This window comes from Urocitellus parryii, chromosome 13, assembly GCF_045843805.1.
Source record: "Urocitellus parryii isolate mUroPar1 chromosome 13, mUroPar1.hap1, whole genome shotgun sequence".
NCBI lineage: Eukaryota > Metazoa > Chordata > Mammalia > Rodentia > Sciuridae > Urocitellus > Urocitellus parryii.
Genome location: NC_135543.1, coordinates 71,563,211 through 71,578,857, shown reverse-complemented (window position 1 = coordinate 71,578,857; position 15,647 = coordinate 71,563,211). Strand labels below are relative to the sequence as shown.

Below are 15,647 nucleotides of genomic sequence, written 5' to 3'. Positions count from 1 at the left end.
GCCTATACCCTCCATGACACAGCAGCGCGAAGACCACAGGAATTGCAGGGGTGGCCCAGGAAGACCCTCGGAGGGACCCCAAACAGTTCCTGGAAGACAACTGCCAGGGCAGGGGTGATGGCAAGTGACAGCACCCCTGTGGACCCAGACTCCTTTGGCCATACCTGGGCAGCAGTAGGTTGCTGATTTCCAATACAAGTATAATCTGAATCGCTAATGAACCTGGAACACACCCAACCAATGCTCTGGAGTTGAACACACCTGAACCAATGTTCAGGATCTGAACCCCAAGGAGCAGACACCAAGCTTCCTGCCACACCACTGGTATTTCAAGCACAGCCTGCTGATGGGCACAGGCCCAGCTTGGACAGCACCTGCCTTGTGAGACGAGCCCTGGTGTGGCCAGTGGACGTAAAGGGACGGACTTTCACAAGAAATGACAGCTGGGAGTCAGGGTGGGCAGGCAGGATGTGCAGCACAGAACAGAAAGATGGCACCCCCAAAATGACCTGCCACAAAGACCAAAACCTGAGTGGGTGCAGACGCCTCACAAATGGCTTAGCTCCCAGCTCTGCCCTCTCAGTGGAGGCATGAGGGTGACTGGCTGGGCTGGGCTGGCAGGAGGCTCTGCAGCCAGAAACACAGACTACCTGCTCATTGTCTGCCGGGAAGGCGTCCAAGACCTCGCACAGAGCAGCCTCCTCCATTCTCCTCTTGCTGGGAAGGCACCGGGAAGCTGCCTGCTCACCAGGTATGTCCTCTCTGGCATCTACAGAAGGTCCTGAGGCCACTCCCTGTAGGGACATGACTCCTTCAGACAGCACAGGGTCACCCACACACCCTGGAACCCCGCCTCATCCAGGCCTCGTCAGGGAAACCGCATGGAGCAGGGAAACCAGAAATCCAGAGCCTAAGGCAGCTGAGGCCAACAGGCAGGAAGGTGCAGGTGGGCAGGGCACAAGTGTCCCCCAGGTGGGCAAATCAGGTCCTGGTCCCCTGGGCCTCCACCTGAACACCAGGGTCTGTATTTCCAACAAATGTAGCTGCAGAGGCACCAAAGGGAGCAGGTCAGCCCAGGCACCAAGGCTCAGCCAGGCACAGCCTCCAGAGCCTCCAGAGGCCAGGTGTGCCTCCACCAGGCAGCCTCAGGCAGCATCTGTCAATCACACCAGCAGACTCTGAGGACGGAAAGCCACTGTGGGCCGAGGGCCACTTGGAGCCTCCCACCCCACCAGCTCAGGCCCCTGCCTGGTCTCTTCCCTCACTGCCAGAAGCACAAATGTGTGAGCCTCTGGAAGGACACAGAGCCAGCAAGCAGGAACTCACAAGCCAGCATCCAGTGGCCACTGAAGAAAGGGCTAGGAGGAGGCTGGCCACCTCCCCCATGGCCCTGTGGACCACAGGTAGAAGGACAGGATCAGCTCTGCTGGGGAAGGCTGGTGAATGGCTAGTGGCTCCATCCTGGCTTCTGAGGTTCAGGCCACCCCCCAGGCCCCGCCCACCCTCTGGGAATTTCAGGTCTGAGCTCAAAGACCTTCTCTCAACAGTGACACCAGCTCAGAGGAAGCAGGATGCAGGCTCACTGTGGGACTGGGAAGCCACTGCCCAGAGACACTTGTGGTGCTCACCTGTGCACCTGACTCCCAGTTTCTTTCAGGTGTGGCTTCTGCACCTTTAGGCATGTGTTTTAAATAAATCTCCTGTGACAATACCACACCCAGTGTGAAAATCATATAAAAATGGACATTTTGGGGTAGTTCTGCTGGTGTTTTGAGGTATTGGGGCTGGAATCCAGGGACTCACACATACTGGAAAGTGCTCCACACGGAGCCACATCCCTGCCCCAAACAAACATTTGAAAGTTAACAACTCAGAGGCCTTTAGGCCACTGACAATGTCATCAGTCATCACCTGTACTAGGCTCCCACTTCGTCACCCCAAATGCAACCCTGTCTCTACCTCACAGTCACCCCCAACTCTGAGCTACTGATCTCTCTCTCTCTGGATGAGCTTGTTCTAACATTTCCTATAACAGACATTGCACAGTGTGTGCCTGGTACCTCAGGTTCCTTCTCTTAGCACTGGGTGTCTGAGGTGCACCCTCGTTGCAGTTTGGACATGTACACTTCCTTCTTTATAGTGGCTGACTGATATTCCACGGAGTGTACACAGCCTAAGTAGTTCATTGTTCATCCACTGAGGAACACCTGGGTTGCTGTGCCACTGGTGTGCCATGGCTCTGCTGCTCTGATGTACAGATAGGCATTTGTTCAAACACCCGTTCTCATTTCTCTTGGATACATACTTAGTGGAACTGCTGGGTCATATGGCCATTCTGAATTTAACTTTCTGATAAGCCGCCACACTGCTTTCCACAGTGGCTGCAGGACTTCACATTCCCTCCAGCGAGACACCACAGTTCCAACTTCTCCACCTCCTCACCGACCCCTGTGATTTGACACTTCTTAGCCACCCTAGTGTGTGTTAGGTGGTGTGTCAAGAGGTTTTGCATCGCACTGAACCACCAATGTGTGCTGATGCCTTTCACAGGCTTGTTGGCCACTTGTACATCTTCTTTGGAGAAAAGCTTAGGCAGCCCAGGCGTGGTGGTGCACAACTGTAATTGCAGCTGTTCTGGAGGCTGAAGCCAGAGGATCACAAGTTCAAGGCCAGCCTAGGTGACTTAGTGAGACAGTCTCAAAATAAGAAAGGCTGGATTGCTGCTCAGAGGTCCTGTTGGTGCATTATGTGGGAGGCCCTAGGTCCATCCCCAGTATGAAGAAGGGGAAGGGGAAGGCAGGCTGTTTCAGGCAAACCTTTTGTCCAGAATTAAGTCGGACTGTCTTTTTGTTGTTGAGTCATGAGTTCTTTATATATCATGGATACTAAATCCTTATCTGACACATGATTTACAAATACCTCTCCATTCCATTGGCTGCCTTTTCAGTTTACCTTGTCCTCCTCTAAATGAAAAAAGTTTTCATTTTGATGAAGTCCAATTTTTCTACTTGTTCCCTTTGTTTCTAGTGCTTTTGGTGCCACAATTAAGCAAGTTTTGTTAAACATTTGGTAACCAAATGCCAACTCTATGATATTCCCTCTAATTGAGATTTATTTCTGTAAAGTCATCAGTAATGTCTCCACCTCCATTTCTACTTTAGTTTCTTTGGCATCCTTTCTTCTTTTTTTAAATATACATTTATTTATTTATTTATTTATTTATTTATTTATTTATTTATTTATTTGCCTTTCTATTTATTTATTTTCATGTGGTGCTGAGGATGGAACCCATATGCTAGGCAAGGGCTCTACCACTGAGCTACAACCCCAGTCTGGCACCTTTTCTCACTGGTGTGTTAGGATTGCACGGTATGGTGGTGCATGCAGTCCATAATGTGACAATATCATTTAGCCAGGATTCCTCCCCAGCAGTTGCCCTCTCTCCCCACCTCCCACCCCCACCTCCTTTTCTTCCACTGATTTCCCTTCAATTGCCATGAGGTCTGCCCCCACCTCACTTTCCCTTTTTCCTCTCTAGCTTCCACATAAGAGATAAAACAGGACCCTGGACCTTTTGAGTTCTTTACCTGTTATCTTTTTTTTTATTAATCTAAAAGTTTATGGATTTTGTTGGTCTTTTCAAAGAATCAACCTTTTGATTCACTGGTTTTTTTCTCTAGTGCTTTTCTATTCTCTCCTTTGTTTATTTCTTTTATTAAATACCTTTATTTTATTTTATTTATTTTTTTATGTAGTGCTAAGGATCAAACCCTGCATCTCACACGTGCTAGGCAAGCGGTCTACCACTGAGCCACAACCCCAGCCCCATCTCCTTTGCTTATTTCTGTTCTAATATTTAGTATTTCCTTCCTTCTTTGCCTTTGGTTTTAGTTGCTTCACCTTTTCCTAGTTTCTTACGGTGTGAAGTTGGAATCAGACACAGGGCTCATGTCCTCAGTCCTTTCTTTATTCTCTCTCTCTCTCTCTCTCTCTCTCTCTCTCTTTTTTTTTTTTTTTTTTTTTTTTTTTTGCCACAGGGTCTCACGAAGCTGTTGAGGCTGGCCTTGAACTTTGGATCCTCCCGCCTTGGCCTCCTGGTCACTGTGATTACAGGTGTGCACCACTGTGCACAGCTATGGTTTCCTGGCTATTGCTCCTTTTTTTTTCTTACACAAAGATTCTTCAACTTACTCTGTGAAGGCTTAAAAAGACCCTCATCCTGCTGAGCACTGCAGCATTTTTTATCACCACCCCCTGAGTGTCTCCTTGGTGACTCTCACTTGAAGGTTCACCCAAGCCTTCAGTATCCCCCAAGGCCAGGCTTGTGTGGCCTTCCCTGCTGAGGAAGGGGTTACTCCAGGGGAAAGACACAACCGTACACCACACACTCACACACCACTCCCCCACAGGCCCTGCACCCTGACACATACACACAAATCCACACTCACTGCACACACACCACATACACCAGACACTACACACACCCCACACACACCCAGGCACCACGCACAGCACCCGCCCACATGCATGCATGGACCAGAGGACTCCAGCGTGTCACTGCCACACTCTGGGCCACAGAGCGCCCCCTGCAAGGAACCTCACAAGCCAGCCCCAGCCCAGGCACAGAAAGCCACCGTCCCCTCTGAGCCAGGAGGAAGCCTGGGAGCAGGTGCCACACTCCGGTGTCTGTGAGCTGGAGCTGAGCCAGGGAGCACACCTGGTGCTCCTGAACCCCTGCAGGAGATCCCTCCCAGAAGCCTCCAGGGGCTCCAGCCAGGTCCCTGACCAAGCAACAATTCCCTGGTGTTTAACTCTCCCAGAGGGCAATGGGCCTCACCTCTGGGAAAGAGCCCCTGGCAGCCAGCGAGCACCCACACATGGGCCCTGTGGCACCACAGAGGGGCACCCAGCCCCTCACCTCAATACAGAGACCCAGAGAGAGCAGGACCCACAGCTGGCCCAGCACAGCTCCTGAGGCACACACATATCGGGTCTAGAGCTGTGAAAAGAGGGTGGAGACCCAGGGCCTGGAGCCAGTAGGCACCTCTGGGGATGGACCAGACACTGAGGGCAGCCAGGTGGTGGCACTTCTGGGGCCAGCTGGACCTCTGTGCAGTAAGGTTGCAGGGGAAAGTCAGGGGGTGAGGGACACATGGTGGTGGTGAGGGTGACAGCCAGCCCAGCTCAGCCACCAGGGAAACAGAGCAGGAGCAGGGACGGTGGAGCGGCACGGCTCACTCACTCTTTGGATGGTCCAGGACCCATCTTCAGAACTGGGCTCAGCTGCATTTTCCTGCAGATCCCTGGAGCCAAGGGGCGAGCAAAGTCCCCTGTCTTCCTGCAGCGCTTCCCTCAACTCCATCTCTTCCTCCAGGGATGGAGCCACCAAGGAGTGATTGTTCTCAGAATCTATATAGGCAGATGAAGGACAGGTCAGGTCAGGGAAAAGCAGGGAGCACGTGAAGGCCACACCGGGGCAAACCCTGCAGAGGTCAGACCTGACCTCCCTCAAGGCCCTGCTGTGGTTTCGGCTACCAGCCAGGCAGCATGCGACCAGGGACTCAGCCCCAGCTGCAAAGGAACAGCGAATCAGACAGAAAGAGGCTGGGCTGCCAGGTGCATGTGCCTATAATCCCAGCAACTGGGGAGGCTGAGATGGGAGGATTCCAACTGTGAGGCCAGCCTCGGCAACTTAGGGAGGTCCTGTCTCAAAATGGGGATATAGCTCAATAATAGAGCACCTCTGAGTTCAATCACCAATACCAAGGAAGAAAGAAAGAGAAAGGGGTGGTGTAGGAAAAGAGAAAAAGAAAAGAAACGGGCACCCCAAACTCTGCAGCTCTAAAACAGAATCTGCCCTTTTCTTCCAGACCAGAAAAATCCTTCTCCTTCCTCAGGGGCAGGAAGCCCCAGTCCAGGCACCTCCCAGCGGAGGCCTGCCTCCCTTAGCCTAGCACTACCCCATCCATCTACCCTCTGGTCTACCGAGAACCTTGTGTCACCAGGTATGTCATCTACACAGTGTGCACACCTGAAGACTGCACACCTGAGTCTGAACTTCACCCTTCAAAGATTCTCTACGGTCAAATCTGGGTCTTGATGACACCGTGCCATTTCAAGCCTGGTTTTCTTCCTGGAATGTTTTCTGAGCTGACTGCCCAAGGCCCAGGCCTGCCAGGCTCCAGGTGTTCCCTCCCCTAGCCCCTTCTCTCTTCCCTCTCCCAGCTCTTTTACCACTGCATCTCCTCCCTTCAAGGAAGGGGCCATGCAGACCTGGTGCCCAGAGTGCTGGAGGAAGAAGACCCTCGGGCCCATGAGCTGAAGGAGGCCCATGCGCTGAAGGAGGCCCATGTGCAGGACTCAGACCCTATACCAAGACCACATGCAGGACTCAGACTGAAAAACCAGCCTCTACCTCAGAGCAAAGCCTGTCCAAAGAAGGGGCTTGAACTTTGGAAAGACCCACAGAGCACTCCTAGGTACGTTCCCACCCTGCTAAGTTGTTTATCTACAAATAGCAGGAGAGATCTGCTGCCCCAGGTGTCCCTGACTCAGTCAGGCTAGGTGGGGACCCATAGCAACCCCCTAGCAGCCACCAATCAGCATGAGATAGGGAAATACCTGGGATGCCAGATGACCCTCCCAGTAGTTTATGGTGGTTGATAACGTGTTGGGAAACCATGTAGTTCAGCAGAACACCCCTCGTGGCTTAAACCAATCAGTTCAAATGAATTCCCCTCTTGTAGTAACCAATCACCCCTACTCAACTTGTTCCCAGTGAATGTGCTAATCATGTTTAGAGTTGTTTTATGATTTTCCCGTGGTGTGTGATGATTTGCTAAGAGATGCTATGATGTATGTGAAGTCCCTGCCTTCCCCAAAGAATGTATAAAACTGCTGCAAACCCTGGGCTTGGGGCCTCTCAGCGTCACCAGTTGCTGTGTGCACGCAGAGGACTGAGCTAGCTCTCAATAAACACCTCTTTGCTGCTTACATCAATCTTGGTCTCTGGTGGTATTTTGGGGGTCCCAAATAACAAGACCCTATACCAAGACCACTTGCAGGACTCAGACCCTATACCAAGACCACGTGCAGGACTTAGACTCTATACCAAGTCCCTGTGGAGAACTCAGACCCTATACCAAGGCCTCTAACTGCCCATACACAACACATCGCCAAAAAGTTGGAAAACTTTCTGCCACACTCTCTACTCCCAGACCACTTCCCTTTGCACAGCTGACATTTAACAACAAGCCCAGGATTCTGATGGGCCTCCCTCCTTCTATGCCAGCTGGACAGGCAGCTCTAGGAAACCTAATCTACTCAGAACCTGACATCACCCCTGGCCCCAGGGACAGACTCAGGGAGGGCTCCAGGGCTCCTGCTGGAGTTGGACCCACACACCCCCTCCGGGGGGTCCATGATGGCAGCTGGATGTTGGACCCTGGCCTAGAGTTCTGCCTCCAGCCTGAGGACAAAGCTGCCATATGCAGAAGGGCAGGGCTGCAGGACCAGAGAAAGGAGCCAGAGCCCTAGGCACACCCAAACCCCTAAGCCAGGCCCTTGTCGGGCCAGCAGCTTTCCCTTCCCTTTCCCTTCCTCTTCCCAGTCCCCATCCCATGGGCGGGTCTTCTCACCTGGCTGAAGAGACCTGGCCCCTAAACTCTGTTTGGCCCACCAGCTAATGGTAGTGACAGTTTAGAGGGTCTAGGCCCTCCTACCTCTAGGGACCTATATAGGTATTGTTCTAGCCTCAAGCACAGTGACTTCCTGGCCCTCACCCTGTCACAGACCTGGGAACCTCCCCTGGAAGCATCTCCCCCCACCCCCATCAAACTCCTTTTGGTGCCTTACTCTTGTTCCATGGTTCCTGGCCTCCCGTGCCCCCGTGCCCTTTTTTGCTGTACTGCCCTGGCTTCCTGTGTTCTCCAACACAAACAGCCCCAAGGACTATAAAGCTCAACAGGCAGCCCACCAAAAACAAATACAAGTGGCCATCTGATTTCCAAAAGACGCCTGGCTTCCCTGCTGTTGGAGATCATACCTGGAACCACAGAGCCACTTCTGACCACCCCACTGGCGCCGCTGGCTATGAGTTCTGCTCCCCCCATGTTGAAGTCTGAACATTAGAGAAGCATGCAAGGCAGAGTTTATTTAGAAAGGAGTAACATAGACTTCTCCCAAGAGGAAGAAGGGGGCCACAGCTGGTATCCTGGTATCCAAGAAGTGAGGCTTTCTGCTTTTTAAAATCTGCCCTAGGCTTTCTTTGTTCTTCTCTCTTCCTTTTATCTCCCTCCTTCCTGTGTGTGTGACTGGGCCCAGGAATGCTAGGTGGGATGGCCAAGAGGTGAGAAACAGCAGAAGGGGCAAGGGCAGGAGGGAACAGCCCAGGACACAGCTCCCTATAGAGAGGGGCAGCTCCTGGGACAGGTGACCTTAGCAATAGATTAGAGAAGGGGAGGTTATTCATGAGGGTGGAGGAAGGGCTGAAGGAATTAACATTTCAGTCCTTCAGGGGACAGTCTTCAACTTCCTGGACTCACTCAGATTAGCCTCCTAGACCTGACCTGACTCAATTTACCTATCTATACTGACTGCCTGTCTAATTCTGGCTTCACCACTGGACTGTGAACAAGATGGGGAGGGAGAGGGTGGCAGAGGAGATGAAACAGGAGGATCACAGGTTCAAAGCCAGTCTCAGCAACTTAGTGAGGTCCTGTCTCAAAATAAAATATAAAAAGGGCTGGGGATGTGGTTCAGTGGTTAAGGACCCTGGGTTCAATCCCCAGGACCAGAAAAAAAATGTGTGGAAGCTCAAACCGGCTCACTGACACTAGACAAGTGCTCTGCTCCACCAGCCCGTGAAACGCTCCACTTTAAAAGATCCAAAGCAGCCTGGCATAGTGGCACACCCCTGTAATCCCAGAGGCAGGGGTTGGGGGGCACTGAAGCAGGAGGATCCTGAGTTCAAAGCCAGCCTCCACAAGGGCAAGGCACTGAGCAACTCAGTGAGACCCTGTCTCTAAATAAAATACAAAATAGGGCTGGGGATGTGGCTCAGTGTTTGAGTAGCCCTGAATTCAACCCCTAATACCATACCAATAAATAAATAAGAGAGAGAGAGAGAGAGAGAGAGAGAGAGAGAGAGAGAGAGAGATCAAATACCAAATGTATGTTATAATAATTCTGTTACAGTTGAGAAGGAAACACACCAGGGCATAGTACAGCAGGCTTTGCCAGCCCATTGTGTGGTAGGCACTGGGGGCAGAGGGCAGCAAAACTCAGGGACCAGATACCACTGCCCAGGCCTCTTCCCCACCCAGTGGACATCTGCTCTGGGCCTCCTGGACATCCGGGGCTGGGCTTCCACTGGAGTCCCCTGGGAGACCTCATGGGGGTGGGACCTTATTATCTGGCCTTCACCCCTTGTTTGATAGGGTCTCACCCACCCATGACAGGGGCTCCGGGGAACCCCACCCACCCTGGGCCCCAGAGGCAAGGCTGCTCCTCCTGCAGGGAGCGCCCATCATCCAGGCTCCCAGCTGCACACTCCCAGCCTCCCAGGAGCCCTGATGCTCTGGCGACCCTGAACTTATCTCCTCCATTGTAGAAACACACATCCTCCAGGAAATCACCGAATAAAAAAGAAACAGCTGCATGGACCTTGGTGCCTGCTCCAGGAAGCTCCCAGCATTCTGGCAGGAGTCCCTGCCTGGATCCCTGGGGACCTGGGGCAGGAAAGGGTGGTCCACCTCTCTCAAAGCCCACCCCCACCCCCCACCCCACCCCCGCCTCTGCAGAGACCATAGGTCTAGGTCTCCCCCCAGCCTTCATCCACAGCACCTCCAGGCCTGGGTTCCTGGCAGAGCACCCCACAGCCTCGCTGGCTCCTGAATTCCTGGGATTCCTACCCTGGTCCTGCAGCCGATGGAACCACCTGAAGAACCCCCAAGTGGCTGAGAGGAGTGGCCTCCCGCTGTTGAGGAGCCCAGCCCCCAGTTCCTGTTTCAGCTTCTATTCCAGTAAACAGAGTCAGCACCAGGCCTGAGGGAGCCAGGGCTGCACCCCTGCCAGGCTCTGGGGGCAGAGGGGAGCAAAACTGGACTCACTCAAATCAGCCTCCTAGATCTGACCTGACTCAGTTTACCTATTGCCACCCTGCCCTCTCTCCCTACCTGCAGGGATGGGCACCCCCTGGAAGGCAGCCCCTGGTAGTGTAATGGATGACTAACCCAGGCCTGGGTATAAAATAAACTATAAAAACACTGCGTTGAGAAGTAGTGCCTAGAAAGGGAGAGTTCCTGCCCCTTTCCATCAGCCATCTCCAAGAACCCTGATTAACATACCCCTACCTTTTGCCTTTTGGATGGTAAATAACTACCCCTGGGAATCCAACTACTCCCCTTTGAAGTGTAAACATCCCATGTTCAGGCTCAGGGCCAAGGCTAGAGATTTGCCCTTTGCTGCTTCTCCTCTGATTCCTGCCCCCAGGATGGGAAGAATCAGCAGCTTTTGGTAAAAAGGCCACACATCCTTGTTCTCAGGCAGATTCCCCTTTATTCAGATTCTGCTGGCAAGTGGTTCTGGGCCCATCCCAGCCCCTCACCAAAAATGAAAAGAGGGGCAGGGGGCAGTGGCCTTTCAGGGAGGCCCTGCAACAGGAGGAACCCTGGGTCACCACTTCCCTCAGGGTGCTGTGTTTGCCCCACCTGCCCTTCCTGGCCTCTGTCAGGGACCACCCTGTCTTGTCCCATAATTAATTTTAATGCTGGCCCCACAGCAAGCCTGTGAAAACAGTCTGGCACTGCTCATCACTCAGACCAGTACCCCTTTTCTCCCCTCAAACCAGACCAGCAAGACCTCAACCACAGTTCAACCTGCACTTGGGTTCCAGAGGGTTCAAAATCCTGTCTCTTGTTGCTAGCTGTGAGGCTGTGGGCAAGTTACTTAACCTCTCTGTGCTTCACTCTCAGCATCTGTAGGACAGGGATTTATGTTAATGTCGTGTTTAGCACAATGCTGGGCACATCACAGCTTAGCAGCTTGGCTTTTTTAAACCCCTGAGACTGCAAACCCTCCCCTCCCAAGGCGCCAGCTGGCAGATGTTCTTCCTGGTACCCAGGGGTGGGGAGCCCTGGCAGGTGGCTCCAGCATTCCACAGCTCCATCTTCACAAACAATCTGCAGCCCCTGTGGCTGCTCGTGGCCACTGCCCCATCCCAAGGATCCACAAGTCCCAGATGCTCAGGGCGTCCTTGGGGCTGAGGGAAAGCAGTGCTGCCCTCTGGGAGCTCTGTGCCCCGTGGGCTTTAGGGCAGCAGGACAGGAGCAGGGGAGGCACTTGCTCTATTCCGGCCATCAGCAGGAAGGCCCATCTGACAGCTGGTCCCCTCCTGTGCCTCCACTGACAGCCTGGGCAGGCTGCGGGGACCCCTCCCAGGGCATTGCAAACCTTCAGAGCCCTCCCCCTCCAGCAGCCTCAGACTCCTCCCTAGATATCCTCTGGAGTGTCCAGAGCCTTTCAGCTCAGCCAGAGGCTTCTCATCCCCAAGGAGGACTAAACTCAGTTCCCTCAAGAAAAGAGGCTGGAAACTTGAAGCAGGGCAGGTGACTCCAGCAAAGAACTCACAAAACTGCCTGAGGAAAGTGTCCCCTGGGAAGAGTTCTGTGGGGGGAGGGTCAGGCCTCCCTGAGGCTGCAAGCTGGCCCTGCTCCCATCTGCTGGAAGGCACAGATGTCCCCATGCCCCACTTGACTCCAGTGCCCCTTGGGACTTGCCTGGTCCTGGGGCTGCAGGAGGCAGCCTCTTTCCACACTGGCTGCAGAACTTGCGTGCCGCCTTGCAGGAGACGTGTCTCTGGCTGGGGGATCCTCCAGCCCAGTGTCCCTTCCCCTGCAGGTCTGAAAGGAGAAGCAAGAGTTCCCAAGGCAGCAGCTACAACTGTGCCTCCTGTCATGTGACCACAGTCCCATTTCAGTTTCGTTTTCTGAGAAAGTGAGATTGCTGTAGCCAGGAAGTTCATTGGCCAATGGAAATCTAGCAGCAGTGTGTCTCCTGTGGCTGCTCAAGGCCACTGCTCCATCCCAAGTTCCACTCTACCCTGGATCCCACTCCATCCAGAAGCCCCCCTCTGTCTCTGCAACCACCCAGGGAGGCTAAGACTGCAGCTCAAACCACAAGCCAGGCCAGCTTCCCATACAACCACTGAGAACTTGGGGGAGGTGGGCAGGAGACTCAGGTGGACCTGCAGCCAGGGAAGAACCTTGGCCTAACACAGGTGACCCCCAGGCAGCCTGCAGAGCTGCTTGGAAAGCAAGCCTGGAGCCAGGTGCCACTTCCTGCCCGGGGACCTTAGTATCTCACCTGCTCCCTGAGAGAGGGGACAAGACAGCTGCCCCACAGGTGAGAGTTAGGTGAGTCTTACAGGGACATCTAAGCACAGATGAGAGTTAGGTGAGTCTTACAGGGACAGCTTACAGCATTAGAGAGGTGCTAGTGGCCATGGTCACCTCTGGCTGAGCAGTGCCTCCTGCTAACAGGCTGGGGCCCAGGGCTAACAGACTGGGGTCAGGGGGACACTGGGGGACACTGCCATCTATGGAGGCCCACTCTTCTCCTTAACCAGGTGGCATCCAACTGGGGAAAGGGTCAAGGTCAAGATGGCAGGCCTGGGCTCTGGCCTAACCCATGAATCCCAAGGCACACCCACCTATCCACCACCCACTTCTGCTGGTCCTGCATTAAAAAGCTGCAGAAGCAGTGGCTGCAGCTGTGGCACCTCACCAGCTGGAGGTACCTACCAGCTGCATGCAGACTGCTTCTGCTGCAGCCCCTGCCCCTCTCCCAAAGTTCACCTGCTACAGCCCAGCCCAGTTCCCATCATGCCCCCTCCCCTCCACACAGCCCCCTGAATCAAATACCACCAAGGTCTGGCAGTTCCTCACTCAAACACCTTCAATGATTCCCTCCCTGCTCCCCCAGGTTCCTTTCCACTGTAGAGGAGCAAAACACGGCTTCCCTCCACCCTTCTAGGTTCTTTAGCTGAGCTATGAATTAAATCAACATCAGACAGATTAACAGGAGGATAATTATGCACATTTGATTACATACCTACACACAAAATAGGAGTTAAAGTTGGCCTTCACACAACACCAGAGCTACAGGAAAGGACAGAGCTTGGGGACTCTTGGGGGTGGACACGGTTAAAAGAGGGCCAGATGGCTGGGGATATAGCTCCGTTGGTAGAGTGCTTGCCTCACATGCACAAGGCCCTGGGTTCAATCCCCAGCACCACACAATAATAATAATAATAATAATAATAATAATAATAATAATAGTAATAAAATAGAGAAAAGGTTATAAATATGCAGTTAAAAAAAAAAAGAGGGCCAGGGTAGAACCATGAGATGAATGGAGATGATGTCATTATGCAGTTTCCCAGGTAACTGAAGCTGTCTGGGAGCAGCCCTCTGTACTAATGCAGATTCCCTTCACTGGGGGCAATTTCTCTTACAGAAGGACAGCTGTCAGAGCTCCTCCTGGTATCCAGGTTTCTAAGAATAACCAGTCACAGATATGCCTAAGTGTAGGGGGGGGGGGCATGTCTATCTGTCAGGTCACATTTTGGAGCGGTGTGTCTTGGCTGGTCACCGTCTGAGGTTGTCCAGTGGAGTGCTCCACTAGCCTACAGAAGAGAACTTCACCTCTCCAAAGCACTTTCTTGTTAAGTCTGCACCAAGGGCCAAAAGGCAGAGTGAGCGCCCTAGATACTCAACACTCCCTGCTCAGCTTCCTGTCTTTCCCACCAGTCCTTGTGCCAGTCACTGGCCAGGGGCAAAACTCCAGGCTCGGCCCCGCCCCTAGCCACCACCCAGGGAAAGCAGGCGGGACAGGAATGGCTGACCTGCCCCGGAAATTGGCCGGGGAGTGTGGGGGTGGGGTGGGGTGGGGTGGGGGGTGGACACTGCGCCTTTCTCCTAAAAGTTACTATCCTTGTTACAGGTGGAGCAGAAGGACGCTGGGGCGGGGCCACAGGCCCCAGATCGGCCTCCTGGCTGCCTGCGGCTCTCAGCGCTCTCGCCGAAGCCCTTTCATCCCTGCAGCACTGGAGAGGCTGCTGCACGCTCCCGGCTGGGGCAGGTCGGGGTGGAGGGCCTGCCCTTCAGGGACGTCCCCGGGAGCCAAGAAAGGCCTGCAGCCCCGCCGCCAGGGGGGTGTGGTGCGGACCCGTATTCCGAGGAGAAACCGAAACTTGGAACCAGCAGGAAGAGCCAGCTGGGCGTCGCCCCAACCTGACCCTGGAGACTTATGCCTGGCGAGCCCGCACTGCACCCCGCATCAGGGTCCCTGGAGGTCTCTGGAGGTCCCTCGCGCCCAGGAAACTCCTATCCATCCCTGAACCCTACCCAGTGGGAGCCGGTACCCAGGGGGGGAATCCTCGCCACAGGGACACCTGGAGCCCTGAACACCCGCACTGGGCTATGGCTGCATCCTGCCCAGCAGGACCTGGTGCACCTGCAGCACAGGGAGATGGGCTGCCCCGCGGAGCTCTTTGTCCACTGGCCACTCCACCCGAGGCACCGCCCCTCCCCCCTCTTCCCAGTGCAAAGCTCCCCCCCCCCTCCCTGGGACCTGGTGCCCTTCCAGATCACTGCTCCTTCCCTGGAAGCGTCTCCTGCTGCTGTGCACCAGTCCAGGTCACGGAGGGGACCCTGATTTCCGCAGGGCGCGGGTTCACCAAAGCAGCTTCCCTCCACAGAGGACCAAGAAAACATTTGGGAGGCCCGGGGTGCCCAGCACCTTGGACAGTGACCAAGACCACAGCGGAGGTAGCAGCCAGAGGCCTGGGGCCTAAAGGAAACCAGGACTCCGTCCATCTAACTTCAGAACACCCGGAGAGTACAGGCATGTGACACAGGCAGGGGCCCATTCCTGTTATCCCAGCTACACAGGAGGCTGAAGCAGGGGATCAAAAGTTCCAGATCAGGCCTAGTGAGACTCTGTCTCAAAACAAAAAATAAAAAGTGCTGTGGATCTGGCTCAGGTAAAGCGTTTCTAGGTTTAACCCTTCAATCCACCAATTTCAGTCTAGCCTTAGAAAGAAAAATGGGGGTCGCCATCCTACCTATCATGTAACTCTGAATTCCCAATTTAGTGACAAAACATGTACATGATGTATACATGTGCGTGAGGTGAACTGTAATGTATGGCCTAATAGAATTAGAAACAAGATGGAGAAGGCAGACCTGCATGGATCATGGAAGGAGCAGTTTCTTTTGCAGGGCTGAACCTGGAGCAGAGGTGAGTGGACAGCAGGAGGAGGGTGGGAGCTGGAGGACATGGTCAGTGGCTTCAGGTGGCTTCACCTACAGCCTTGCCCTAAAAAGGTGGTGATCCAAAGCAGGTGCAGTGGCCCATTCCTGTTATACCAGCACCTTGGGAGGCTGAGGCAGGAGGATTGCAAGTTCCAGGACAGCCTCAGCAATTTAGCAAAGCCCTAAGCTACTTAGTGAAACCGTGTCTCCAAAAAGAAAAAAAAAGATTATATATATATATATATATATATATATATATAATCTTTTTATATATCTATAAAGGCTGGGATGTGGTTCAGTGGTAAAACATCCCTGGTTCAATCCCCAGTGTTC

At 53.6% G+C, this 15,647-nt stretch overlaps 1 protein-coding gene across 1 annotated transcript in view; it reads right to left on the bottom strand.

Moving 5' to 3' along the window:
• Positions 1-11,858, bottom strand: part of LOC113199021 (E3 ubiquitin-protein ligase RNF213-like) — a 100,771-nt gene extending 88,913 nt beyond the window's left edge. The window contains exons 1-2 of the mRNA XM_077792174.1: positions 11,778-11,858; positions 5,243-5,409 (exon numbers count right to left, since the gene is read on the bottom strand). Of these exons, the coding sequence (XP_077648300.1) occupies positions 5,243-5,362 (120 nt within the window). The 5' untranslated portion in view covers positions 5,363-5,409; positions 11,778-11,858. The remainder of the gene's footprint in view (positions 1-5,242; positions 5,410-11,777) is intronic.
• Between the last annotated feature and the right edge of the window lie 3,789 nt (positions 11,859-15,647).